This window comes from Osmerus mordax, chromosome 22 (genome assembly GCF_038355195.1).
Source record: "Osmerus mordax isolate fOsmMor3 chromosome 22, fOsmMor3.pri, whole genome shotgun sequence".
NCBI classification, from domain to species: Eukaryota; Metazoa; Chordata; class Actinopteri; order Osmeriformes; family Osmeridae; genus Osmerus; species Osmerus mordax.
Genome location: NC_090071.1, coordinates 9,413,346 through 9,440,020, shown reverse-complemented (window position 1 = coordinate 9,440,020; position 26,675 = coordinate 9,413,346). Strand labels below are relative to the sequence as shown.

Genomic DNA, 26,675 nt, shown 5'->3' with positions numbered 1-26,675 from the left:
GACATGAGCTCCCCAAGTCACCCCAGTACCTCAGCAGAGCACCAGTCATGTGTGTAAGAGCCCTATAGAGAATGGGGAGCTAAATTGCTATTTCCACAACAACTTGTACCTCCATTCCACCATAAATGTGAGGCTCTTATGCGACACAGGTTGTGGACCAGGAGTCATCTGTGTCTTCTGTTCCATTAATGCAGATAACCCTCCAGGCGGTTGGAAAATCCCCCAAATGAACCCATCCCCTTCCTGACCAGCCTAAACTACATGCCATTTCGAGAAGTCCTTCGAGTGGTCGAACAATGTCATCGACTGAGCAAGAGCTGCATACTTGCACCATCTAAACAGCTTGTCCCAAAGTCACAAAACCTTCAGTTCAGAGAGAGAGGCGAGAACTGAACGTGCCGTTACGTCACATGTCACAGCAGACTGTCCTCAACAACAAAGCCTATGACTGCCGCGAGATACCCTCTTGGTTCCTTGGCTGAGAGTAGAAGGAGCAGAACAGTGCCAGTTGTCTAAATCCTGCTAATCTTCACTCATAAAGGTGTCAGTCAGCGGCCTGGTCTCCAGGCTTCAGACTGTGCAGAAGGATGGTGGAGAGGAGGGGGAAAAGGAACGGAACATTCAGGAAAAGTCTGCAGGCTTAAGGCTTATTTTCACCCATCTACTCAGACATTCTATACAGTAGTAATCCAGTCAGTAAATAACTTGTTTATTTATCAGCATGCTGTTGTGCTCAAATGTCACACTGCATTGGGAATGGGACAGTATATCAACCCATTCTGACTAAAGAGTGGTGGGATTTCATCGGATTAAAAGAAAAAGCATGACAAAGTACTTCTATCACTTTAGGATCATTCATTTACTGTGTCGGTAAAATACGTATATGAACCATAGAGAAATATAACAATATACAATGGGCAGAATGGCCAAATACCTCCCCTACAAACATGGCTGCATTTTGTACACTCCATTTATGTTACTTTGGCTCTTCTGTAGAATATATGTAATATATCATAGGCCAGTACAATGTGTCATTGTAATGGCCTACCTTTGTTACTTGACAAGGTAGGTAGACCATGTGGCCTTACAGTTCTGGCATTCATATGACACATATACAGTACATAATACACAGAGGCTACAGAAAGGGTAAGATACTGTGAAAGGTGCTCACAGTAGATGGGTTTTCTATAGATGAATGCTGCCCCCAAGTGGCAGTTGATACACAGGCTGAGACTCTCGCCCAATAACAGCATCATCAATATTTACACATTGATGAAGTCCCAAGAAAAAGCATTAAAAGCTGCAATTAAAGTTTAATACAAATTTGTGTTGTCTGTATTTGAGGTATGCCAGTTTATGAGTGATGCCCAAGCCTTGTTAGGAAGCAAAATAGTCAACCAAACGGGCAGCAAACAAACCAATGAAACATGACACGAGATACATTTTACGATTGAGGTTTAATTGGGTGTCACAGTAAGGCGCTGTGGAGACGTAAGCATCACAACACTGTCTACTGGTCTACGCCTGGGCAGAATGTCTGCTGTTTTTAAACTTGGCCAAAGAAAAGCCTTCTCCACAGATTCTGATCTAGGGGTGCGTGGTCCCATAAATCCTAAACTGTTTTGGGGACCCGGGAGTCTCAAAATTAAAAACAAGTTTGTTTGCCTTATCTCTCGGTGCGTGCAAAATAAATGGTTTTACTGCCATGTTTTTATGGGTCCCTGTCTTGTCTATAATTCAGACATTGTTAAAATGTAAAACCGCGAATTCTGGGTTATGACAGAGGCCACCAAGTCACAGTGCAGATTGAGGGGACAGGGACACAGATTGAGGGGACAGGGACACAGATTGAGGGGACAGGGACACAGATTGAGGGGACAGGGACACAGATTGAGGGGACAGGGACACAGATTGAGGGAACAAGGACACAGATTGAGGGGACAGGGACACAGATTGAGGGGACAGGGACACAGATTGAGAGGACAGGGACCAAGATTGAGAGGACAGGGACACAGATTTAGGGGACAGGGACACAGATTGAGGGGACAGGGACACAGATTGAGGGGACAGGGACACCGCAACTGGGTCAGTGTCATACAACTGTACTGACTGTCATTTTACCATGTCCTCCTTTGCACTGTAACTGTTTCAATGTTGTGTGCTTGCTGGGGTTTCACTCGAAAATGCTCTCTGGTCACATTGGAAGATTCAAGAAACAGTTTTTTTAGCTGCTCCAGCTGCAGGATTAGATAATTGTCAATTAGATATGATTTAGATGTTTAAGGAAAATAAACAGTAATTTAGGGTAGAACTAGGTCTATTAGATATTGTAGGTGTGAGACCAATGTTGAGTTCTTCCTGGGTAATTGGGGTCTGTACTGAAACGATCATATTTATTTTTGAGAACTTGAACTACAAATCCCACAAAACATCTCGCAGCAACGTGACGCGGAAGTGCAATTTACACATCCCCATGTGCTTGTATGGTTTTTGTCAACAGACCTGCCAGTCTGCTGTAGGTATTTGTCTTATGTGTATGAACCTTACGTCAAGTTGTTGCATTTTCGTTACAGATAGTGGAATAACTAGAAGTATTAATGTTTGCATATCTTCCTACGGCTACAAGATTATCACATAACGTGTCTTCATGTTACAGCCGCTGTGTGTATGGGTTCCGTTCCAGATGTATCCGACACCCCTATATTCTCATGCGGGACGAGGTCCCTTCATCGACGTCTACGAGCCAGCAGAGGATTCATTTCTGCTCATTGATGCTTTGGAGCAAGACGCTGAGAAGCTGAAACAGATGAGGTGAGACCCACCCTTGCAAAATGTCTTACTCATGAACAAAATCAGACATCAAAAGCTAATTCATTTTAACTGTATGTCTCAAAGCCCCACTGTTTGTCTGGAGGTAGGCAGCGGCTCTGGGGTGGTGTCTGCCTTCCTGGCATCGGTAGTTGGACCTGCGTCTCTATACATGTAAGTTATGTGTGCGCATGTCTAGAAGTAACGAGTAGCTTGGACTTTGTACAACGAATCTTTTATTATGGGTTTAACATTAAGTGACCAATTTGTCTATTGTGGACAGTTGTACTGATGTGAACCCTGCAGCAGCCCAGTGCACCATGGAAACCTCCCTCTGTAACAAAGTCTGTCTACAGCCTGTAATCACTGATTTGGTAAGACTGTCTCTCCCTCTCTCACACTCACCGAGTACAAACTCACAGATGCACCTTGACATCAAGTGCATCTCTTCCAGGTGGACACTCTCTTGCCCAGGCTGAGTGGAAAAGTTGACGTTCTATTGTTCAACCCTCCCTATGTAGTTACCCCCCCGGAGGAGGTAGGCCGACTACCGGGTCACACAGTGCAGTTTTGACACAGAGTGCTTTTATAGAAAATCTGTTTGATGATGCCATGCGTGTTGCAGGTTGGCAGCCGGGGCATTGAGGCTGCCTGGGCTGGTGGTGAGCGGGGCAGGGAGGTCATGGACAGGGTTTTCCCCCTCGTTCCTCAGCTTCTATCTAAAAAGGGTCTATTTTACCTGGTCACTGTGGCAGAGAATAACCCAGGTACGTTTTACTTGAAGAGATTCATACAGCGCGATTCCATCGTCTGGCTCTCATTGTCGAGTGGTTGTAGTCACAACTGCCCTCTCTGCCCCTAGAGGAAATCATCAGTGTGCTGGCAGAGGCTGGCCTGCAGGGGGCGTCCTGTCTGTCTAGAAGAGCTGGGAGAGAGAGCCTCTCTGTGCTACGCTTCCATACGTGACCTTGGCCTTGGGCTCCACCCCCACTCCTTCAAACCGAGCCGCAACAGGATAAGTGTGGCGGGCTGGACCACTGAATGTTGTGTTCAGAATTTAGAAGTCTGTCAATGTGGCCGTGACTCCCAAGGTTATCTTGCACTGCCATGGGTTACAAAAAAAACATGCTCTGATCAAACAGATTTACTGTGCTTAATCTCTTTTCCACGTTTTTTTTGTTGTTGAGTAATGCCCTTGTGAGAATGAAATCTTTTATATTAAACAAAAATTGACTATTGAATTCAACAGTGCAAGTTTTAATGCAAGGACACAAAAGTCACATTTCCACATAACTATTTAGTGTTACAGTGTAAACAGGCAGAGACCCAATCCATGATAACAAAACATTACAACTACAATGTTATTCTTACTAGCATAGCAAAATCGCAGTTGCAACTGGAATTCATCGATTTGTACGACAATTTGTATGACATTTTATAACAATGGTCCAAATGGGATTTGTGTATATATATGAGGGAAAACAGCTTGAAGAAAATAATCATGTTTGGTCCCAGGTAGGCTGACTAACAGCTTTGGAATTGCAAAACTGTTGAAGCCACCTTGTAAACACTGACAGGTACAGCATCGTTATTGTTGTGTTCATCGTTTTTGAGGCAGCCTCGGCACAACTACATACAAGCAAAACATTCTGTCACATTCTAAATCCATTTGCATGCTGTGCAGATTCATCTTGGAACTGGTTGGACCAGAACCACTGGTTCTAATGGCTCAGCTGGTATTCAGGCCAGTGGTCTGGAGGGAGGGGAGGCGGGTTCTGGTCTAGCCCAGAGGGGCCGTGCTCCAGGCGATGCGGCCGTCCTCCCCCAGCCTCACCGCCCCTCCAGCCACCAGCTCCAGGGCTGCAGGGAAGGCCCGGTGCTCCGCCTCCCGGATGCGGTCTGATAGGCTCTCCTCGGTGTCACTCACCAGGACGGGCACCGCCTCCTGCACGATGATGGCCCCAGCGTCGACCTCCTCCTGCACAGAGAGAAGTGGGAAATTTAAGAATAAGAACTGATAGTGTTTCGAGGACTTGGTCATAGGGGTGTAGGGGCCATGTTGGGTGAAAAATGGGTATTCTGTATCAAATTGTCAGTCCCAATAGGGTACAACTAAATGATGACCCATAGGTTGTTATGCAAAGACAAGACAACAGAAAGGCTTAACACTTAAAAGTGGGGCTTTGGGCAACATTTGTTTTGGCTGTCCTGTCAAATCTGATAATGCAGTTTGGGCTCCACGCCCTGGATTGCCAAGGTAGACTAACATTGTTGCCCATCCACACTATAAATTAGTAAGGCTAGAATACCACAGGGTTTCTATGGAGATATCTAGTTGATGTTTACATGTCTGATGCGGTCCGTACTTACAGCCACAAAGTGGACGGTGCAGCCAGTGACCCGCGCCCCGGCCTGCAAAGCCTGCTTCTGAGCATTCACCCCCTTGAACGAGGGCAGCAGGGAGGGGTGGATGTTCAGCAGTTTACCTGCATGAAAAAAAGAGACACAATACAAAACACACACAACTATAACATATCTGCAGTTTATGTGGGAGAAACGTGGTGAGGAAGGCCCGCTTCGAACAGTCTCACCGTTCCATTTCTTGACGAAGGTTCCCGTGAGGATCCTCATGAAGCCGGCCAGACACACCACCTCCGCCCCAAACTCCTCCAGCACGCGCTCGATGGTGCCGTCGAACTCCGCCCGGCTGCCGTACAGCTTATGATCCACCACCTGACCCGCGGCACAAACCAAACGTTGAGCCCCCAAACCAGGCCGTGGAGGAGACACCGAGGTGTCTGGCCTGGATGGGTGAAGCCCAGGCAGCATCCAGGAGGAGAGACACCTACCCGGGTTTGGATGCCGGCCAGAGAGGCCCTCTTTAGACCCAGGACCCCGGGCCTGTTGGAGATGACCACCACGATCTCAGCCGAGCTGGAAGGACGCCTGGCCTGCTCCATCAGGGCCTGCAGGTTGGTGCCTGGTAGCCAGGCGGACACACAACTCGGGGTGAGAACACTCGCTGGCCCAACCCATCACTGCACTGGCTAGGACGCGGCTGGACGCAGACACGTCAACACGAGCCGACGGAATCAACGTAGAATCAAAACGAGGAGAAACACACACACGTCCACAGACCTGTGCCGGAGATGAGGACTCCTACTCTGGTCCTCCTGCGGGTGGCGCCGCTGTCGCCGTGGGCCGCCCCGTTCTGCCGCCCCCCCAGGTCTCCGCAGGGCTGGGCTCCGGGCACGCGCAGGCTGGGGGCCAGGTTTCGAACCACCACCGCGTCCGCTCCTTCACACGGGGACAAGAAACACCCCGACACCAGTTCACATGCAGCTCTACCTACACCAGGCTGAGGAGATGAGCGCTTATTTGAAGCGAAAACAACCCCCAAATCTTAGACGATTCAAAACTAGTCTTTGAACAGTGGCTGTGCTCTTGTAATGGCTGAATGTTGCTGAAAGTGTTGAAGGTCCAGAGCCCTCCGTGTTCCTGGTCTCACCGGGCTGCTTGTGGGAGAGAGAGCCCACGATCCAGGCCTCCTCCTGGGCCTGCAGCTGGCGCAGGACCCTCTGGGCGTCTGGGGGGGACACCACCAGCACGGCACCCAGGCCACAGTTGAAGGTGCGGCCCATCTCCTCCTCGCTCAGACCCCCCTCCTTGTGGAGCCAGGAGAACACGGGGGGGATGTTCCAGCGAGACGCATCTGAACAGAACACACACACAGTAAATATATAAATTGTGGATGACAGTTCTATTGTGGTGAAGGAGAACCATCTCAACCCACACACGTGTGTGTGTGTGTTCCTCACCGAGGTCGACGGCCAGGCCCTGAGGCAGGACTCGGGGGATGTTCTCCAGCAGCCCGCCCCCAGTGATGTGGGCGTAGGCCTTGACAACCCCGCTGCGCAGGATTGGCAGGAGCAGCCGGCTGTAGATCTTAGTGGGCGTGAGGAGCACGTCGCCTGTCAATCAACACAAGACGACCAATCAGAGGAGAGGGATCGGTTTGGGATCAACGATCAATCATCTACAGGAATTACAGCAACTCAGTAGACTAATAATAACAAACCATTGATCTTCCTTTAACTATAACCAAGCAGGAGGTCATGAAATCCCCTGGTTCCTCACCCATGGTCTCTCCGGCCCTCCCAAAGGGAGCAGGGGAGCGGTAGTCCAAGCCGGCCCGCTCCAGGACCTTGCGGACCAGGCTGAAGCCGTTGCTGTGCACCCCGGAGGAGGCCACCCCCACCAGCAGGTCCCCCTCGCAGACGTCCCCCAGCCTGGGCAGCAGGGAGGCCCGCTCCACGGCGCCCACGCAGAACCCTGCCAGGTCGTACTCCCCCGGGCCGTACACGCCCGGCATCTCTGCCGTCTCTCCGCCTGGACACACGCAATCAATTCGGTCAGATGTTGGCACACGCCCACAGCGACACGGCCAGTTCTCACCCCATGTGTCAGGAGCAGTGCCCTCCCCTCACCCAGCAGGGCACAGCCCGCCACCTCGCAGCCCTTGGCGATGCCTTCGATCACGGAGGAGGCCACGCCCACGTCCAGGCGCCCGCAGGAGAAGTAGTCCAGGAAGAAGAGCGGCTCGGCCCCCTGGGCCAGCACGTCGTTCACACACATGGCCACCAGGTCCTGGCCCAGGGTGCCGTGTTGCTCGCACGCCTGGGCGATCTACGAGGGGGGGGGGGGAGAGAGAGAGAGAGGACGCGCGGAGCCACGTGACTTCCTCCCCTCACCAGTTCGTCCTCCTCTCACTTATCTATCCTGCCATCTATGCATCTATCCGTCTATATACCTATGCACCTTTGTACAGTATCTATCCTTCTATGTATGCATGTGTGCTAATCTATCCTTCTATATATCTATCCATCCTTTCATCTCTCTCCATCTGTCCATCTTTCACACGTCAAGATGTTAGGACTTGTCTCTGGATGTAAACTGCAGTCATGGCAGGTCCAGGTATGTTCTCCTCACCTTGAGCTTGGTCCCCACTCCGTCCGTCCCGGACACCAGGATGGGGTCAGAGAAGCCTGCCGCCTTCAGGTCAAACAGCCCCGCAAAGCCCCCCAGCTCAGCGTTGCACCCTGGTGGAGAGGAGGAGAAACCGCAACGTCTGAGCACCCGGGAATTCAATGATATTCATTTCAGCTATTTCTATTTGCCCACAGACTGTAAATACTGTAGGTGCACATATTCTTACTAGGCGTCAATGTTTTTGTGTGTCTACAGAAATAGAATCAAGACTTCCTCTGTTCCTAGTCTCCAGTAGTTTCTATGGACATTTGAAAAGGTCTGCCTCTACAATAAATCTTCAGCCAGTAACCCAATTACCTTGAAACCAAGATAAGTGGACAAGACAAATAACCCAATTTTGCACTCCCCAACCGAGCAATTTCGCTGACTGTCCACTAGAGAGGAATGATTCAGCTAAATAGACAAAGATGTCTTCCCACACAGGAAGTTACCTGAGCGAGAGGTGGCCTTGGCCATGGGCTTGATCAGGTCCACTAGCCGGTTGCCCGCGGCAATGTCCACTCCGCTGTCCTTATAGGTCAGTCCTCTGGTGGAGACAGCACAGGTCAAAGGTCAACAACTGCCAATCAGTACCTTAGTGTTGATATGAGCAGACCAGTTATCTTGGATTACCTTGGAATATAAGCATTCAACAAAAAAGAATATTCCCTATGCACTCACAAATATGTTCACTCCATGTCCATGTATGAACAATATTTTGGTGGCGGGCTCAATACTTCCATCAAGACAATGGTAAAGCAGGAATATATGAACATTTTCTTTCTTACAAAACTCATTGCTAAACAGTTTTAGACCGTCACTACTGGATTGAGACACCACAAAGCACATGAATGTCCTACAGACCTAGTGACAAACTAACGTTGACCTTGGGTTTTCCTTCATCTTTAAAGCGTACTTGGAAAATGATAAGCATAGCCAGCTGATTCGAGGCAGGCTCTCAGTAACACGGTGTCGAGTGCTTCCATGTGTCCCTCTGTGTTCAGCCAGCGTTCACACACACACACACACACCTGTGTGGGGCCAGGTGGCCGATGGCTCTGTGGCCGATGTCACGGCGATAGACGGCGCCGGCGAACCCCACGGCAGCCACGCCCTGATTGGCCGCGTGCAGGGCCGTCTCCAGGGACGACCTCACGGCGGTGACCGTCAGGACGCGGCCCCCGCTGGACACCAGGAGGCCGTGCCGGAGGGCCGTGCCGGCGTGGAACAGCTGCACCCCCAGCTCCTCCACCTGAGACAGGCCTGGGACACACACAGACAGCCGTATGGGAGGACGACAGGCTCATAAAGCACAGGCTTTTATCCAAAGCGACGTACAAACAGCGCATTTAATCGGCGGGGGCGTGTGGGACTCAAACCCATGACACGGTGTCCACCCTGCGCAGCATTGCAGGATGGAACCGGACTTCTTCGGGCTGAGAATGATACGATGTAGAGCGCGCAACCCCTTTTCACAGGGAGCCGCCCGGGAAAGCAGTGGGCTCAACGCCCCTTATTGGCTAGCAGCTCGCTAGCAGCCTGGGTGAGGGTTAGCGACGGAGGTTTGTCAGCCCATACCAGTGATCTCAACGCCCGTCTTGTAGGAGCCCGGGTACCCGGCGCTGGCCATGACCACGGTGACCGCAGAGCTGTCCTCCTGCCAGACGGGGGCGCTGGAGGCCAGCCGGCCCTGCAGGGTGCTCTGGAGCACCTCGTACAGGTCGCTCTTCAACAGCGGCATCAGGACCTGCCACGACACGGAATGGGAGTCTTAGGACCTTCGGGTACAAGAACACATACACACACACACACAGTTCACGGACCTGACATTCGGGGTCTCCAAAGCGACAGTTGTACTCCAGAACCTTTGGGCCCTGCTTGGTCAGCATCAGACCTGCGTACAGCACACCTGAGAGAGAAAGAGAGAGAGAGCACCAGACAAGGCATCCATGAAGTACAGAGACGAGAGAGAGGAAGGAGCAGCTGTATCACCTCATCTGTGTGTCTGACCATGTGTGTGTGTGTGGGGGTAGTGGGTGGGGGGGGTCTGTTCGCCCTCACTTACCCACATAGGGGGCGCCCTCCTCCTTCATCCCGTCCACAGTCCTCTGCAGGACAGCCTCCCTGATCTCCTGCAGCATCTCCTTAGACACCTGGATGAGGAAGGGGCAGACAGACCCAAACACACAGCCTGCGTTTACCGGGACGTGAGCCAGCGGCCCCGTCACTGGGGGAAGGGATCCGGGGAGGAGGAATACAGAATGGTGCGTGTGTGTGTGTGTGTGTGTATACCTGAGGGGTGGGGCAGTAGGCCCCCATGCCCCCTGTGTTTGGCCCCTGGTCTCCGTCCTGCAGTCGCTTGTGGTCCTGGGCCGGGGGCATGGGTGACACGGTGGTCCCGTCGCTGAAGCACAGGCACTGCAGGAGTCGATCACGTCAACAAATAAGCCCTCTGTGACGCAGCGCGTTAAAACGGCAAATACAAAATAGGTGTGATTTGTTTTGATCCTCGGAACGTCCCCGCGTTCTGAGCTGAAAGGGATCGTTCGGACGGCCCTCGCTAGCAGCCGATGAGAGGTAAAGATGTAATTTGTAGAAATAAGGAATATTTCCTTCCTGCAAGTGCACTTGACAGGAAAGGGGAGGTGAGAGGGAAGAAAGAGGGGGATTAGAGAGAGAGAGAGAGAGAGAGAGAGAGAGAGAGTGAACGGTCGAGAGAATGTAGAATGACTCACAGACACTTCCTCCCCCTCCAGAAGCTCCTCCACCACCACCGTTTCCCCAGCCGCGCCAAAGGCTTTATCCTGCCAAAGAGAACACACACACACGCACACACGCACGCTATCTTCAAACTGGAGATTGATTTGTTGAGTCGGGGAGCTGACAAGTGCTCTCTCTCTCCCAAATTCCCCACGGAGCGACTTTCCCCGAGCTGAACGTGTTCCTTATGAAGCCGACGTGTGACGAGCAGTCAGATGTCATTCTGGTGACAGTCCGCTTTGGAGGAGACAAACGGGAGTCTTCGGAACAGTTTAGGGGCACAGAGGTGGACACGAGCCCATTTCAGACCCTCTCCCAAAATGACAAACGAGGGGGGAGAAGTGACTCTGTGCGCCAGTGAGAGATAGCCATCCTATCTTCCATCTCCTCTAAATGAATACAGTAAGGGGAGAGCATGAGAGAGTTACAGTTCCTGTCGAAAAGAGAGATGGAGGGGGAGAGTGAGAGCGAGAGATGGAGATGGAGAGGTCCGTACCTTCATGATTTCCAGCACGGCTTGGCAGGCCTCGTCCTGGTCCCGGGCCACGATGACCCCCTTCCCTGCAGCCAGGCCACTGGCCTTCACAACCAGAGCTGGGAAGGTGGCCCTGGGGCACAGGACAGGAGGGGTCAAAGTGCATGGTTGGCAGCAGTTTGAATAACATAGTATTATGAGTTCCATAATAACATAATAATCCATAATATTATTGAAATCATTTTTAGGAAGAGGGAAAATGGGCAGAAGCATTCTCAAAACCTTTGAACTGCAAAACAAAACACCATTTTTTTTCTCTCAACCACCACAATAAAAGTCCTCTACCCCCAAAGCTTTTCACATGGAAGCCCCAGCCCCCCACTGTGGTACTGACTGGCGGATGTAGCTGCATGCCTCCTGGGCGTCTGTGAAGGCGCTCCAGCGGGCTGTGGGGATGTTGTGGCGGTCCATGAAGGCCTTGGAGAAACTCTTACTGGCCTCTAGCTGGGCAGCCCGCGCAGAGGGGCCGAAACAAGGAACCCCTGCAGCCACCAAGTCATCCACCACACCTGAGGGAGGGAACAGGGAGAGAAATACAAGCAGATAGGTTTACCATAAATCAAATTACTGTTGGCTCAGCAACTGTTTTTTCCAACTTGAATAAGACCACTGAGTAATGCGAATAGAAAGACGGAGAAAAACAAGCACCAACCTGCAGCCAAGGGCACCTCGGGTCCGACCACTACCAAGCCAACATTATGATCCTTACAGAACTGGGCCAGAATGGAGTGGTTGCTCACAGACACCTCTGGAGTATGAGATGGATGCAACGAGAGAGAGAGAGAGTCATGCAACTATTCTGTGTTCATGTAAATCAGTGGGTCCTTATGAGAGTGCTTACTCACCCGAGTTGGAGATCTTCCCACTGCTGGCGGTGCCTGCATTCCCCGGAGCCACCAGCACCTGCTGGATGTGTGGCGACTGAGCCAGTTTCCACGCCAGGGCATGCTCCCGCCCACCGCTGCCTATCACCAACACCCGCTCCGCCATGGCAACTGTGTGAGGGTCAGGAGGAGGCACCACTAAGACGCACACTACCCCGACAACACATCTCACACGGACAAGGCCCTCCAGGCCCCAAAGTAATAGAGACGGGATGAAATTGCTTTTAAATTACTTGAATTTATTATTCATAAGGAAGCAATTTAATTGCATGGAAAATGTGACCTACACCGTTTCCACAGTGGTGCGGGGAGTCTGCTTAGTTGTGAAGAATTGGTGACCTTTACCAGAGCCACCGAGCCCAGCCTGCACTTAAATTAGGCCTATCTGGTCATATAAATGTCACATTAGGGACCTATCCACCCATAAAAAAAAACATGGTCGCCAATTAGTTGTCATTGTTGCAAGCCCAATATAGTGGTCTTAGTTAAAGGTGTTTCATTAGCATAAAACAATTTTGAAGTACCAGTGCCATGTATTAACATGTATGGGAGACAAGGAGAGAATGTGTCTGGGGGACTGTCTGATTGATTTGACCAGATGTAGAAAGACTGACTTTATCGGCTTTTCCCCTAGAACACCAAAAAGAAGATAGGTGTAAAAACTGGATTAGTGGCTATCTATGATTAATGACTAAAAAGTCAAGCTGCTTCAGCAGAATCGCTCTGGCTCATCAATACAAAAGAATAAACAAACGCACATCGATAATGCGGGGGAATGCATCTGAAGAACGATACGCGTGGTTTCTAATTACCAGAACTTTGCTGTGATTAGAATCACTCACTAGACATGTGACGGGATAAGGAAACCCAATTCGGACTAAACCTTAACATTTTAACAGTCACGCTGGATTATGTATAAACTAAAAGCCGCGGTTTATTGAGCAGTGATGATTTATTATGAAGCTACATAGCTAACTGGCTAAATTAATTAGTCAACTGTTGCTCTGCGAGCTGTCAGTAGTCAGATGGTTAAAAGTCGAATTTGGGGAAATGTTCACGGAGACAACTACACAAAGAAACGTGGTTGCGACTTTAAGATGCGGGAATGGTTAGCTAAGGATAACCCATGATAACATCGTTACTTATGGAGAAAGTGTTATCATTCTCATGCACACAACATGAATCGAACTTCACTTGAGGCTAGCCAACTTGATGCACGCTCGATAGCTACAACCTTCTGAACTGATATTCTTGGGGAAATGCAGTTGCTAAAAAAACAAAACTTCATACAAGTATTCCAAACTTACCTGTGGCTGTGAATGTAACAAAATGAAGTAACAAAGTTGAGTGTTGTCAGGGCCTGGACAGATGTTTACTTCATCCACAGCTGGGGGAGACTGTAGTATCTATCTTCACAAGATCCCTGGTCTCAACTCACAAAACCACGTGGAACTCATCTGAATTAGGGCACCTCGATTCGTGTCGTCGGGCTGCCCGAATACTTTGCGCCACATATCTCATCTTCCTAGTTTGCCAAATTATGAACTCATGCATGCCGTTCCCAATGACCCATAACTAATGCAAATACTTAATGAGATGTTAGATAACATTACCCGTTAGATTTATGAAATTGTAATGAAAGTGTAGCCAAGAACAATTTTATGTTGGTGTTTTACTGGACTTTTCATTGAAATACTAATTTAAAAAGGTTTATGAAAGCACATGTGGTATTTTATTTAAACCCATAAAACAATGTATTTCATTAAAAACCACATAAAAGGTGTTTCTACAACAGACCACTCATCTTGAGAACTGATAATCGTACTCTGGTTACGGTGTATACAGTACCTACAGTATTACAGCTAGTTGATCATCATTGCAACGATGCCATCATCATTTAGCTTAATATGACAACAGTCAGAAACCACAGTAGCGCAGGCTGCACCACAAGGATGATTGGAAACATGGCCTGCTTGAAGACAAATGCTTTAAAACAGACCACACACAAACAGCTGTGTCTAATCTTCAAACTGTACCAGAGGTTCTGGGAGTGTTCCTAATCGGGATGGGGGCTTGAACACAGAACCGTCCAATAGGCTATTCTATTGTCAAGGGGGGCGGAGTTTGGTGGTTTTAGGTGAAATGGCTTTCCAGTCACAACAAAGGGAGATCAGGGGTGTGGAGAAGCTCCTGTCCCAGGGCAGAACTTCGGAGGGCGAACAACGTGACCCCTGAGCTGTACGCTGCAGGGATGCTGACGTGGGTCATCCTGGGCTGAGCGTCACAGTGGTCTTCCTCACAGGTCATCTGCTTCACCTGGCCTACGGTGGAGGGAAATGTGGCACGTGACAATGCACTTGTACACACAAAAGGCCCGGTGACCGTGTCTGTTTGACTGTGAGATGTACTGTAACGTTAAACACACACACGCACAAACACGCCCAAGGCTACACAGCACAATCTGTACCAATAGAAGCGCCTGCCGCCGCACACAATCTCACCCTCCACGTCCATTGTTCTCCAGCGTGGGTCACACTGGCCTTCTGATATGCTGGACAGGAGAGTGTCGGCTGTTAATCTCTGCATGACGTCCTCCCGACGAATCAGCAACACCGATTCACTGCAGAGTCGCTGATGCACCTCCCTCTCACTCACTAACAGAGAACACGGAAGCGGGCTTCAAGCGAAGGAAAACGTCAGTGAGTAACGACAGAGCGACGACCTGTATGGACCTGGACTCACCCACATCTAATGGATTGGTCATGTAGACGGCATTGGGTCCAACCCCAAATATGAGCTGGTGATGCCAGGCATCTGGGATCTCTTCCCCCTCAGGCACGGCCTTCTGCATGTTCATGGTGGCCACAGGGACAGCTCCCCTGCGGATCCACTGTGCCAGCCAGGGCACAAGCCTCACGTGCCTGCGAGGGTGGAGGTGGTAGAACCTACCCATGACACGGCCTCCGCTGGCTTGCTCTGCCCCATCGATCAGCTGGGAATGCGTAGCCCCTGGGACGGATGTAGAGAAAACATGGATGCGTATACGGCCTACACTAAAGTCTGATTTGAATGCACTAACACACAGGCACACACACACACCTCCTCCTGTGTCAATTCAATATCCAAAGTGTGTGAGTGAGTTTGTAGTGTGTGTGTGTGTGCACAGAGAAGTTGATAGAGGCAGTACCCGCTTGGCTCCTGGAGTGCAGGTAGTCTGGCAGCGGGGCCTCGTTCCTCCTCAGACACGTCCTCACACACTGGTCAGCTGTCTCAGGCACCACAGTGCAGCCCAGGGCCTGTAGCACATCTACAACAGCAGTGGCTCCACATGCAGACACTCCAATCTGCAGGGTCTGCCTCTGAACAGCCTCCTGGACTGACCACAACATGGCCCCCATCTCCTCGTTGCACTCCTCATGTCTACCTGGACACTGGGACACAACAGCGTCTCCACACTCTTTACGAGCTAGCGCGTCTTCCATTTACTGGCAGGTCAAACCCAGTCATGTAGAGAACTGAGACAGTTGGCAAAACAGGCACACTTTAAGTTCGTAATCAAAAGGGTTATGGCAGATATTTGCTACAGTGAGACCTGTGAGGGTGCATGTCGGTCTGGCTATTTACTATGAGAGTAATTCAGACGGGCGGTGGGCCGGGGAGATAAAAGGTCACGTTTGTTATTAGCATGGCGTACTGACACTCACCGTGAATACTTGCACGCATTAACGTGCTAGTTTATTTGCTTTCTTCAATTCGTCCAATGTTCTACATGTTAACACAGTTGCGACACTGTTGGAAACATGAAAATATACTTATTTATAGCTTGCAGTGAACGAAGAGACGATAATTCCGGTTGTAATGCACACCATCTTCGATTGGACGAGGGGAATTGGCTCTGCAGCCAATAGAAACACAACGTACACAGCATTTAAAGTGGTAGTTACAGCAAAATTATCTACCAAGTTTCTTTGATAAGCCTAAAAACATTGAGATTTTTCAACACCTCTCTGTAAAAGTGAAAGACAGATGAAAGATATACGAAAAACACTCGAAAATGTTTTGTGATGAGAAGTATAATTTTACATATCCATTACAGTGATCAATATCCCAGATTTTATTTTATTTTTTTGTAATAAATATATGATCAGAACTGACAATGTGAACTGAACGTTTTACGACCAATCGTACAGCGTGACGATTAAGCAACACTAAAATGAAAGTTACACCGCAGAATGTTGCAGTTGAGCAGGATATTGCCGATTGTCAATTTGAAGAAAACGTTTTCTCTTCCAACACGATGGTCACATACAGCTAGTTTCCGGTGGAGTCGACATATTTATTGTTTTGTTTTACCAGGCATGATTTTTTAGTGTAGAAATTCCATTCACTTTAATGTGTTTTTTTTACTTTGCAACTCTCATGAATTTCAAAAGCACTGTCTTTTGGACAAGCCTGATGTGTCTCTGTCTGTCTCCAGCTGGTAAGTCCTTAACTTGATTATGAAAGCTAAACTTGATATATAACTCGAATATAATCGGTTTTATCTTGACCGTCTGTCCACACAAGGGTGTTGAACGCTTTCAGGGGAAACATGACTAGATTTCTGTAGACTAGGTTTTAGTCCTTGGAATACATTTATTTCATTTAATCTGATTTTAATGTACACCTACAGAATGTCATACCATAACTATGACTGCCAACGTCGGTGATTCCGTGCTCTTCAATGTGTCCTGCTCTCCAAGTGAACAACCAAATATCTGTGTATGGCAGAGGGATGATAAAGTTGTCTGTAACTTCGACTCCAAAAATGTTTCTCCTGATGTCCATTACAAGGACAGGACTCAGATGTTTCAGGAAAAGGATACGCAGAATTGCTCCTTGGTCATAATTAACATATCGCTGTCAGATGAAGGAACATATAAATTATTTTACAAACGTACTGAAGCAGACTTCCTGACCACCTCTGAATTCGTTCTCAATGTTCCTGGTGAGTTTTGATGAAAAGCTTCTCTCTTGACAACACCCTAGTCAAATAAATAATGATGAGTAACCATTAACCCTCGTGCTGCCTTCGGGTCACATGACCCAAAGGTTCATAACGAACCATCGTTGTGTTTACCCAATTTTACCCAATACAAAAACAACTAAAAATTATTTTCTTTTAACCTTCGCAATGTGGGGGGTCTGAGACAGCCCAACGGTTAAAAGAAAATGCTTAACTTTGTTTTTGTATGCGGTAAAGTTGACGCAATACGACGGTGGGTCACAATGACTGATGGCTCAGAATGACCCGAAGATAACAAGGGACCACGTTTGATTAGGATTTGATGGGAACATTAATAATCACAGTACTGTATGTGTTTTTGTATCCTCATTTCAAGTCACCAGTAATCAGAAGACGCTTCCTCCTGAAGCAGCGCCCATCATTGGTCCTGCTGTTGGTGCCATGGCCACTCTGCTAGGATTGGCCATGGTATTACTGTTAGCACGAAAGAGGTGTCACCACCAGCAAATGGTAAAGGCATATTTTACAAAAATTCTAATAATATGATAGGGTTCATTTATCTCTGTTACAGTACAGTACTGTCCACCAGTGAGTTAAATCGAATCATCGAATCAGATCTAATGTTAATGTAGAAATAATTGTGGGTTGATAGCATAAAGATAAACAACAGTGTTTATCTTCAGTTCCATATCCTTCGTATGATTCATGCAACCTTTCTTCTGTGATAGAGTACATGTAGTGTCCTGTCTGCTATCTCCCCAAGTAGGAGATAGTGGTCATTAAAGCTTATATCAGGTTTGCTCTCCTGTTCTGAGTAGTGCTGCTCTTTGTTGTTTATTTGAATGAACCGGTCTTGGAGCAGATGCGGGTCTTGCAGCCCGTGCCACTCCAACCAACCGACCAGAACGAAGACAACATGTCTGGTCTTCACGTCTAGATCCTGAAACACATCTGCACAAACACATGCACGCACACACACACACCTGCAAGAGCGCACACAAACACAGTAACAAATACTGATCTTCATGAATGATGTGAAATCCCTGAGAAATCATCTCTTTTATAGCTTAACTGTCATAATTCAATATACATGGGGATGTTCATTTCTCTTTTATATACATTGGATTTCCAAACTGTGATTTATTTCAATCTTTACTCTATTACTGTAACCCCCAAAAGGGTTTAAAATACATAATAAATCCTATGTTTTATATCATTACGATTCATGAGTTACTTATTTATCCATGAACAGTACTTGAATTACTGATAGTGTAACCTCTATTTGATAAGTCCTCAAGTAATTAGAAAGTCTACACTATACAGTTGGGTGTATATCTGGGAGCAGTCATAGATTCACAGTAGTTTCAGAATGGTGTTGGGTAATACTGTTGTTTCCATCTGCTCCATAAAAACCGGTATTGTGTCAACGGTTTTTCCACTTTAAATACCTTTGACATGTGTCAAAGGTATGTCACACGACACCAACATGTTTCCAGACTCAAGGCAAGTTAAAACCTGAGGGGATTTCCTTGAAAAGTGCAATTTCTTGTTATGGGGGGAACTATTCATCCTGCAGAGGTCAGTATCGCTCCACCCAAAACCACTAAGATGCCATATCTTCATTGTTAAAGCTGTAAAAAAAAAAGATATCCATATGGTCCCCAAACCCCCACCACACTCATACAGTCCTGGTCTACACATCTTAGCCATGCTGGTAGGGAGACCCGTGCTGTCTACAGAAAAGCATCATGGATAAAGTAGTCCCACATTAGTGTGCAGACCAGTGCCTGATCCCTACCCTACGCAGCTCCACCCCTACAGGCTTGCGTCATTCCTCTCCCAGGGTGTATCAGTGTCCTCCGAAGTGCGACAAGGAGGCCTGCATTCTGACAGAGGCCACGGATGACTTTGCTAAGCACACTGCCAACACATGCCTGTCAGACAGGTTGAAGGGGGGGGGGGGAACCTGACACCTGTGTGATCTCCAGGATCAGAAGAGGGACCAGGAGGAGACTGTCTGTCTGACAAACCTCGCCTCCTTGTCGGGGCGCTAACCGCCGAGTTCATGTGTGAGCGTTTTAATGGAAGCACAGCTAAGGGGAGTGTCAGCCATACCTTCATGTATTGAGTGTCAGACGGAAGCCATTTTGGTTTGAACCTATCCAGTCCCCACAGATCGAACTCTCGGATTAGTAAGTAATGAGTGTAAATGGTGTATTCAGAGATCAGGATGTCCTGAAAGCGGGATGATTCCACAGTATAGGTTCATTAGAAGACCTTGCCTCAGCTGAAAAGGAGGCACGGTCGGCCACATTTGTCTTCACATAGTCCCCCTTGCCTTGTATGCAAAGAATAAATCTGACAATCCCGTAGCCCCCATGGACATCAATTTTGAATAATGGCGGAGTCTATTTAAACACTATCTGCATGACCTCTCGGTGTGCAGCTGCTCAGCAGGGAGTGGCAGGATTAACCACTGCCTCTGAGGTAAGCTGACTCATAATAAATCGAGGAACACTTTTTTCAAATGCCCATAACGACGCATTAGTATTGAGATGAAGAGGTACCCCTTTGTCGTCTGGCGACTCTGAGTCAGAGAGGCACACGCGTCCAAAGCACGCCTGGGGGAATTCAACACGCACGCGGGTTGTTCCCACGACCCCCCCCCCCCCCCCCCGCCGCAACCCCTCCTTCTCCTCCCTCCATCTCAGTGTGTGCCGGTGGTATAAACATTCTCATTCACAATCATAGGCTCCCAGAAACGGCCTGGTGATGATAAGGCATTTCATGCACCGCCCTCGATGATCTGGGTTTTGAAAGGCATTGAGTGATTCTACTGGGAGAGAAAGGCTGAGGGATTTGGGAGCTCTCTAAAAGGGGTACAGATGATGGGAAGGAAGAAATCGGGTCCTCTGCAGTACTTACCGTGCCTCCACACAGCTGGAGCCTGAAAGCCGCAGTAGTCTGCCCTCTGCAGTGACTAGATCTTTGAATGTCCTCTTTAAGTTAGGGTATTTAATTGCATTTAATGCAATCCGCATTAGGGTATTTAAAGGGAATCCAAAAATGGCCTACTGATGCCCAACCACTCTGCATCCTCATAATCTGCATTTCACATGAATCCAACTCAGTACCGTGAGTGACCTAAAAGTTGTGTTTCAATTCAGTTCCTGACCATTCTTCTCTCTCTCATGTAATTACCAGTCTCTCAATGGGTTATTGAGTCAACAAAAAACCATTAAACAGCTCAAACAAATAAGCAACTATGGATTTTTTCTCCAATGATATCTCTTTATCATGTATGTGACACTTAGTCCTCACTTCATTTTTCTCACATCAGCAAATCCAAATGGCCTCCTTTCAGTCTACATATACACTAAAGTTTAATGCTTTAAGTGCTATCAGACAGTTTAATGAGCTCATACAGAGTTTATCTGACATGTTTATATGTTTACCATTACAGACCAAGGTTTACAGGACACCCTGTGTGTTTAACACCGAAACATCATCAAATAAAAACAATATACTGTATATAAGAAGAGTTACTCTGATGAAATGTACAGTAAGTGGGAAAAAAAACGTATATCTACATATTTCTATTGACTCTGATGCTGAAAGCATTTACGGCTGACAGATTTTGATCAAGCAGCACTTACAAAATACGAAAATGTGTATTTATTGAAGAAACAAAAATTCTTCACCCTATGGTAACTAACAGATCTCAAATTGATTGTTTCCACCTAACACTGCTATAAAAGTAGTCACTGCTGTAAATAGCCCATTGCAATTTTGCCTAAAATATAGAATTGGCATCTGGATTCAGCCTCCATGTGTGCACGTAGTCAGAGTGAATGTGAGTAAATGAGAGTCCTGGAGATAGACGGCCATTTCAAACACCTGCATCAGCCAGGCACCCGTGCATTAGCTCATGATACCCACAGCAGTAGCTGTCACCACAGATGACTGCCTCCCGGTTTTGACACCAAATGCCATTTTCCTTCGCTACATTTCCCGGCTCCTGCCGCACAACACCGCTGTGCCAATTTAGCCGTCAACCTCTGACATTTAGCAGATTTTCTGCAACCCTGGTTCCCCCACCCCCCACACACACACTCTAACTGCGTGGCACAGAGGGGAGATCAAACCCTGGGTGTTTGAAACAGAGCGTTGCATGTGAGTGGATGGGACGGCCCTCTGTTTGGGGAGGGCCACGAGGGGTTAGTCACTCTGCTGTAAGACACTGGAGACACAGAGGAAACAGAACAGGAAGGATGTGGGTGAAAGTTCTCGTTGTGGCCCTGGCTGACTGCTTGTGCGCGTGTGTATAAACGGAAGCACTTCAAATTGTGAAATTCTTCTGATTTGGTGTCCATAAATGGAACCTCACTGATTGTTTTCTACCTGATGATTGACTCGACCTTCAACTCTGATTGGTACATGCTCCTTGGTAAACAGGAAGTAGGTCGATGTTGTAGTGTCACCATGATCTATTTGTCATTGTGTCTTTTCAATGACTTTCTTGTTGAGTGTTTATTGTTTTGGAATCAGAGTGATTGGACCTCAAAGACAGTCTCTGTCACAGGATGATAGTGTGTGTGTGTGTGTGTGTGTTATGTGTGTCTTCAGAGTCCATCTCCACATCTCAAACTCATTTCTATGCTAATGGCCCAAAGTGCTTCCGGAAATCTAGCATAGTCCACGAGGCTGAGATGCTGACTTGAGCTGTCACAGTTTTCCATCTCAGAGTGGAGCGTGTTGGCTGGATCTTTCCGCGAGGATGCAGGGTTATAGGTAAACTGTCCATGTGATGCATTTTGCTGCAGGGCAGTGAAGGAGCTTCAGACTGAGGGCAATGCTTCTCGCTGGTACAGGTATGACAAACGGCTTGGGGGAAGAGTCACCCCTCGTGGGGGAGTGGATGCCAGAGTAATGGAGGGCCTGGAGGAAATGTTCCTCTCGGCTAATGGTGCAGAACCCTGTGCGTCCATTTGTCTCAGGACCATGCTGAGAACCTGAAGGATCCTTGAGGAAAGAAGGAATACGGTGTCCGGTTGTAGCAATGATTCTAACCAGCGCCGGTGGAACAGCCTCCATCATGTAGTGCCTTGGGTCACGTCCTGGAGGTTGATGGTGCTCGCTGCTGATGCTTTGCTGCAGCAAAGAAAAAGGGGATTGTGTTTGATAAACTATTGTGGTTTCGGGGGGAACGAACACAGTCTCATTCCCACACACACAAGCGCTCAAACACAGTGAGATGTTGCGTTGGCAACGTTGATTTCCTTCATATTTTCGTGGATAGCTGCTTAAATGAAGAGCGCGAGTGTGATCTTGCCCACAGCAGTATCCGTATACCTTCATGCATACATTCGCTTTGATCAACAGATTGAGAAAACCACAGTTCCCCGACTGCGGAGAAGTCAACCTCAAACCTCCAGTGAAATCCTCTGTACAAGCAGATTTATTGCAGCCCATGTTATCTAGCCAACAAAGACAGGAGCGAATTAAGGCCCAGATAGGTACTTACGTAAGTGATTCAGACACCACGGGCTGTCATATTTTGATCTGTGAGAGACAAATGAAGGGGAAAACCAAGCTTCATGTTCGATGGCAGAATGTGTTAGGCAGCTGATAAAAACAACATTTACACTACCTTTCATGTTGCTGAGGGAATACAAGAAAACGCTCAGAGTTTCCATGTTTGGCTTTCCGAACGATCTGGTTGGAGGTTGTGAGAGAGACCAAAGAGGAAGAGACAGAATCCGTCAGCTGTGGGGTGTTTCATTTCCCATTGAACCGGCTCCAGGAAAAGCAACTCTTGACTTTATAGAATCCATACCTGCCATTCAAAGGGGATCTCAGAAGGTTGGCCATGTGACAGCCATCACGTGGACTCTCAAGTGACCTCACCTCATTACCTCGCGTTACACTGTCTAAGCCACCAATGTCTTTCGAAAAACGAAATCTGTGATTTACTTCCTGACTGTCGAATTCCGAAAGTGAGAGAGACAGGGAAAGAGAAAGAGCGAGAGAGAGAGCCAGTAATGGAGGCCGAGAGACGGAGAGAGACAGGGAGAGAGAGAGACAGGGAGAGAGACAGACAGGGAGAGAGAGGGAGAGCCGCTGGAGAGGGATGAAGGAGGGGGATAAGGGGGATGAGACTTCCCGGTTTTCCCTCAGCGCGAGGTCACATTTTTAATTAGCTTCGAGAGGATCGAGACCACATCCCTCGCCGTGTGTAAATTGTTTTATTTGGAACCTCAGCAGGAACCTCCCCTCTCTCCTTCTCCCATTTTTTTCCCACAGATACAAAGCAAGCCGACTGTACAATGGAGACCTGGGGGCCAGGGTCGTCTGGGGTGATGGGGGTGGGGGGTGTGTGAGAAGCGTTCATGCAGCAGTGCTTGGGGTACAAGGCTGGGCACTGGCCATGTTTCAGATTAAGCACCATTATTATTAATCCTGAAGCGGCTAATAGAATGAATAAGGCGCCTGATGCCAGGGGACTGTGTGTGTGGAAACAGGACACCGCAAAGGGGGAAACTATCTGGCTGGTTTCCAAAGGATGCGATCCTGAAGAAAGGATTGTAATGGAGTCTAAACTGATGAGAACAAAGGGTACTCCAGGAGATGTTAAACTCCAGACTTCTGAACACAGCTCTATACAGTAATGACGCCTGGCGACTACAGATATCATGGCTTACTTTACAGGCAGCGCAACTAATCTGCTCTTTTCTAATAACTACACAAACACTTCTGGAGTTGAGATGAAAATGACAATATTTTGCGTAAAAGAAATAAGAAACAGGCCCCGTAACGTGGCTCATTCGAACCTCTCGCTTGGCGAAGCGTTCAGGATTTAACAAGAACCCCATGGATTGTCTCGATGTGAGGCACTCCACAGCGGTTGTTGCCAGCCGCACGCTCACTAGACAGCTCTTTGGCCTAGCCGCCGTGTGGTACCGCCGCAGAAAAGGCAGCTCAGGAGCCAGGCGCGCTCTGGGTAATTGAAGACTCAGCTGGAGAGCGCTATAGTCATTTGCCCTCGCGCGGAGCCCAGAGAGGTTGTTGACTTCGCGGCAGTCCCGACGCGAGGCGGCCCACGCTCCATAACCAGCTGGGGTCTGGCGGGAGAGAGGGGGGAGAGGGAGAGCGGGGAGAGCGGCTGCCGCTGTGACCTGTGACTCATGGCGTTACCACCAGGGGACGGTATGAAAACATACGGCTAAGAGAGATTGGCTGGGAGACAACGCTGAATGAGTCCGCCCATCGGGAGAGGGGGCGAACAAACTCTATTACAGCTGAGCACAGATTGAAATGGAAGGGGAGCACAGAGGTGGGTGCTTTAGGATGAGGGATAAGGGGCTTATGTGATATGGACTGGGGTGATAGGGATTGCAACCGTGAACAGGGTAGAAGGCCTGGAACGAGGCATGGAGGAGTAGAGAGAGGGAGAGAGAGAGAGAGAGACGGGGAAAGAGAGAGAGGGGGGAGGGGGGAAGGGGGGTCGTAGACCACAAGGAGAGACCTGAACCCAACTCACACTGCTTTCAAACGTGCCTGTGTTGTCAACGTCTGGGAGCGTGGCGTCATGAAGCCATTACCCAGGTAGCGTGTTAGCTCCTGTGGTGAGACACATTGGGTCCCGCTGATCCCGTGTGCCTCCATCAACGTTATCTTCACCCTCTGTTCGTTTTAAATCCCTTCCCCCATTAAGCCCCCACAAAGCCCCCCCCCCCCCCCCCCCCCCCCTCCACGGCAACAGATGGCAGGACTTCCATTACATTCTAATGTGCCATAAATGAAAGATGATCAAATAAAGCTATGCTTAATATTCTCAAGGTAATCACGTTATGCTATCGTTTTCACAACGCTCAGTCCTTTTCATTTCCTCATGTTCCCAGTTTCGTATTTTATCATATTATACATGCAGAGAAAATTGCCTTTCAAAAAGCCTTTTGGCTCCGTGTTCAAAATTGAGCGAGAAAGAGAGAGAGAGATGGCCAAAAAAAATCTTGACAGGAAATTTGCATTTATACTTTAATCATTTTCTTGTCTGATAAAGATACAGTTGAATAATGAGGTATCTATTGATAGACAGATATAGGAGCCTTCTGTAGGTAAAGGTTGGCGCCGCACTATGAAGATGATTTAAATAGACTCCAACTCAGGAGACTGTGGAAGTACAGTTATCACAGTACCTCTAAATAGGCTGCATGAAAAAGGTATAACTGCCTAGCCAACTACTTATGTGATGTCCCACACACTGCCACCAATTCGGATTACACACACATTTAATAGTCACCACAAATGGACAAACAGAAGTGGACCCAATCCCTATGCAAAGCATTGTATTCTCAACATCGAGTGAGGTGTTCTTGAAAGTGCTATGGTGTGTTTTGTGGAGTTGGGTTTATATTGCCGGTGTCTGCACCTGCCATTGTGTTTGTGATTCTTCTGTCCTCCACTTGATTTGAATGCCAGTTGGGGTGTTCCAACCCGTTTGGTCTCTTGCCAAGTCATTATTGTAAATGAGAGTAACCTGCCTAGGAAAATCAAGGTAAAAATATCCCTCAGGTCATCTGTCTTGTAATGGATCCTGGAGGAAACGTCAGGGGAAGGCAGCGAGAGAAAACGGATTCCGACTCCTGGAGAGGATTTGTTGTTTACCCCTCTCATGATGTTATTATCAATATGAGAAATTATATTTTCTTCGGCTATTTGTTTATGTCCTGCAGAAGCAGATCAGCTTTCCTGTCTGTCTGATGGACGTGGAGGAGCTGAATCCATGCATCACTCCGGACAGCTGGCCATCTTGTTTGGAAATAAAACTCCTTATTATTGATTTTGGCTCAGGCTGTACATCCGTCTATGATCAATCTCCAATTGACTTTTTTTCCCTTCCATTCACATGAGCCCTTTGATTATATGTTCTCGCTAGTGCCAAGCTGTCCCAGAGTAGCTTTGTCACCTGTAGGGTATAGCAGGGAGCATGTGAGCATCCAGTTTGATAGTAATGGGCTGGGCTAGCACTGTGTTAATCTGAGATTGTGTGTGTGTGTGTGTGTGAATGCACAGTATGCCTACACACATCAATAACACATTCTCTCAAGGATACCAATCCATGTTCGTAACATTAGAAGCTTTGTTGTTCAATCAACTTTTCTAACTTTCGACACTGTCTTGTTCAAAGCTAGTGGTAATTACTTCCCCTGCGTTCCCTGCTCTGGAGTTCAGTCTCTTGTGACGCAAGTGCTTTCCAAATGCCAAGGGCACGCGGACACACACATGAAGGGAAGGAGAGAGAGAGAAAGAGAGAGAGAGAGACGCAGAAGATTCTTCCCACTCCCCTCTACCCCCGCTGAGGGTAAAGAACACAAGAGATTTCCATCTCTCTCTCTCTCTCTCTCTCTCTCTCTCTCTCTCTCTCTCTCTCTCTCTCTCTCTCTCTCTCTCTCTCTCTCTCTCTCTCTCTCTCTCTCTCTCTCTCTCTCTCCCTAAGCCTTTGTACCCCAAAACATTTCAAAACAAATGGGTTTGAGTGATTAACCTTGTCCAGTGTTTGGTCCCAACGATGCAACGGCATTATCTCTCTACTGCTGCTTATGAATGCAGCCCTTTTTTAACACAGCAGGAATGAATGAAATTTCTATGATGA

General features: G+C 48.1%; 3 protein-coding genes and 1 long non-coding RNA gene across 7 annotated transcripts; 2 read left to right on the top strand and 2 right to left on the bottom strand.

Moving 5' to 3' along the window:
- Positions 1-2,472: 2,472 nt before the first annotated feature.
- n6amt1 (N-6 adenine-specific DNA methyltransferase 1) lies at positions 2,473-4,049 on the top strand. 2 transcript variants are annotated; one of them, XM_067260405.1, is made up of 7 exons: positions 2,473-2,515; positions 2,684-2,811; positions 2,896-2,982; positions 3,092-3,182; positions 3,263-3,346; positions 3,434-3,575; positions 3,671-4,049. In XM_067260405.1, the coding sequence occupies exons 1-7, from the start codon at positions 2,474-2,476 to the stop codon at positions 3,772-3,774; spliced, it is 678 nt and encodes a 225-aa protein (XP_067116506.1). In that variant the 5' UTR covers position 2,473; the 3' UTR covers positions 3,775-4,049. The 2 variants fall into 2 exon arrangements, with proteins under 2 accessions (XP_067116506.1, XP_067116507.1); XM_067260406.1 differs by having other exon boundaries at positions 2,490-2,515; positions 2,657-2,811.
- On the bottom strand, positions 3,809-13,399 carry gart (phosphoribosylglycinamide formyltransferase). 2 transcript variants are annotated; one of them, XM_067260404.1, is made up of 23 exons: positions 13,323-13,399; positions 11,977-12,126; positions 11,784-11,879; positions 11,466-11,640; positions 11,093-11,204; positions 10,572-10,640; positions 10,129-10,254; positions 9,902-9,989; positions 9,660-9,745; positions 9,415-9,583; positions 8,868-9,099; positions 8,289-8,383; positions 7,798-7,907; positions 7,296-7,494; positions 6,946-7,197; positions 6,627-6,779; positions 6,317-6,520; positions 5,947-6,105; positions 5,658-5,788; positions 5,400-5,541; positions 5,179-5,294; positions 4,736-4,786; positions 3,809-3,910 (listed from the first exon to the last, which is right to left on the bottom strand). In XM_067260404.1, exons 2-23 carry the CDS (start codon positions 12,119-12,121, stop codon positions 3,866-3,868), a joined length of 2,955 nt encoding a protein of 984 aa, XP_067116505.1. In that variant the 5' UTR covers positions 12,122-12,126; positions 13,323-13,399; the 3' UTR covers positions 3,809-3,865. The 2 variants fall into 2 exon arrangements, with proteins under 2 accessions (XP_067116505.1, XP_067116504.1); XM_067260403.1 differs by lacking the exon at positions 3,809-3,910 and having other exon boundaries at positions 4,052-4,786.
- A 270-nt stretch (positions 13,400-13,669) lies between these two features.
- On the bottom strand, positions 13,670-15,869 carry LOC136966292 (uncharacterized). Of its 2 annotated transcripts, none has more exons than XM_067260763.1 (5): positions 15,720-15,869; positions 15,203-15,530; positions 14,758-15,024; positions 14,517-14,669; positions 13,670-14,336 (listed from the first exon to the last, which is right to left on the bottom strand). In XM_067260763.1, the coding sequence occupies exons 2-5, from the start codon at positions 15,495-15,497 to the stop codon at positions 14,170-14,172; spliced, it is 882 nt and encodes a 293-aa protein (XP_067116864.1). In that variant the 5' UTR covers positions 15,498-15,530; positions 15,720-15,869; the 3' UTR covers positions 13,670-14,169. The 2 variants fall into 2 exon arrangements, with proteins under 2 accessions (XP_067116864.1, XP_067116865.1); XM_067260764.1 differs by having other exon boundaries at positions 15,203-15,446.
- Positions 15,870-16,292: 423 nt separating this feature from the next.
- Positions 16,293-18,235, top strand: LOC136966296 (uncharacterized). The gene is made up of 4 exons (XR_010879371.1): positions 16,293-16,495; positions 16,688-17,002; positions 17,397-17,530; positions 17,883-18,235. It is a non-coding gene; the product is annotated as an uncharacterized lncRNA (long non-coding RNA).
- Positions 18,236-26,675: the final 8,440 nt, after the last annotated feature.

What these genes read in the sequence shown, in the direction of transcription:
- n6amt1 (XM_067260405.1), top strand. Translation starts at nt 2,474, where the DNA reads ATGTGCTTGTATGGTTTTTGTCAACAGACCTGCCAGTCTGCT. An exon ending in AACAGACCTGCCAGTCTGCT is followed by an intron (nt 2,516 to 2,683) that starts GTAGGTATTTGT and finishes GTTCCGTTCCAG; the next exon opens with ATGTATCCGACACCCCTATA. An exon ending in AGCCTGTAATCACTGATTTG is followed by an intron (nt 3,183 to 3,262) that starts GTAAGACTGTCT and finishes CATCTCTTCCAG; the next exon opens with GTGGACACTCTCTTGCCCAG.
- gart (XM_067260403.1), bottom strand. Translation starts at nt 12,121, where the DNA reads ATGGCGGAGCGGGTGTTGGTGATAGGCAGCGGTGGGCGGGAGCATGCC. An exon ending in TGGGAAGATCTCCAACTCGG is followed by an intron (nt 11,880 to 11,976) that starts GTGAGTAAGCAC and finishes CTCATACTCCAG; the next exon opens with AGGTGTCTGTGAGCAACCAC. An exon ending in CTTCGTCAAGAAATGGAACG is followed by an intron (nt 5,295 to 5,399) that starts GTGAGACTGTTC and finishes TTTTTCATGCAG; the next exon opens with GTAAACTGCTGAACATCCAC.
- LOC136966292 (XM_067260763.1), bottom strand. Translation starts at nt 15,497, where the DNA reads ATGGAAGACGCGCTAGCTCGTAAAGAGTGTGGAGACGCTGTTGTGTCC. An exon ending in GCACTCCAGGAGCCAAGCGG is followed by an intron (nt 15,025 to 15,202) that starts GTACTGCCTCTA and finishes CATCCGTCCCAG; the next exon opens with GGGCTACGCATTCCCAGCTG. An exon ending in GAGAACAATGGACGTGGAGG is followed by an intron (nt 14,337 to 14,516) that starts GTGAGATTGTGT and finishes CCTCCACCGTAG; the next exon opens with GCCAGGTGAAGCAGATGACC.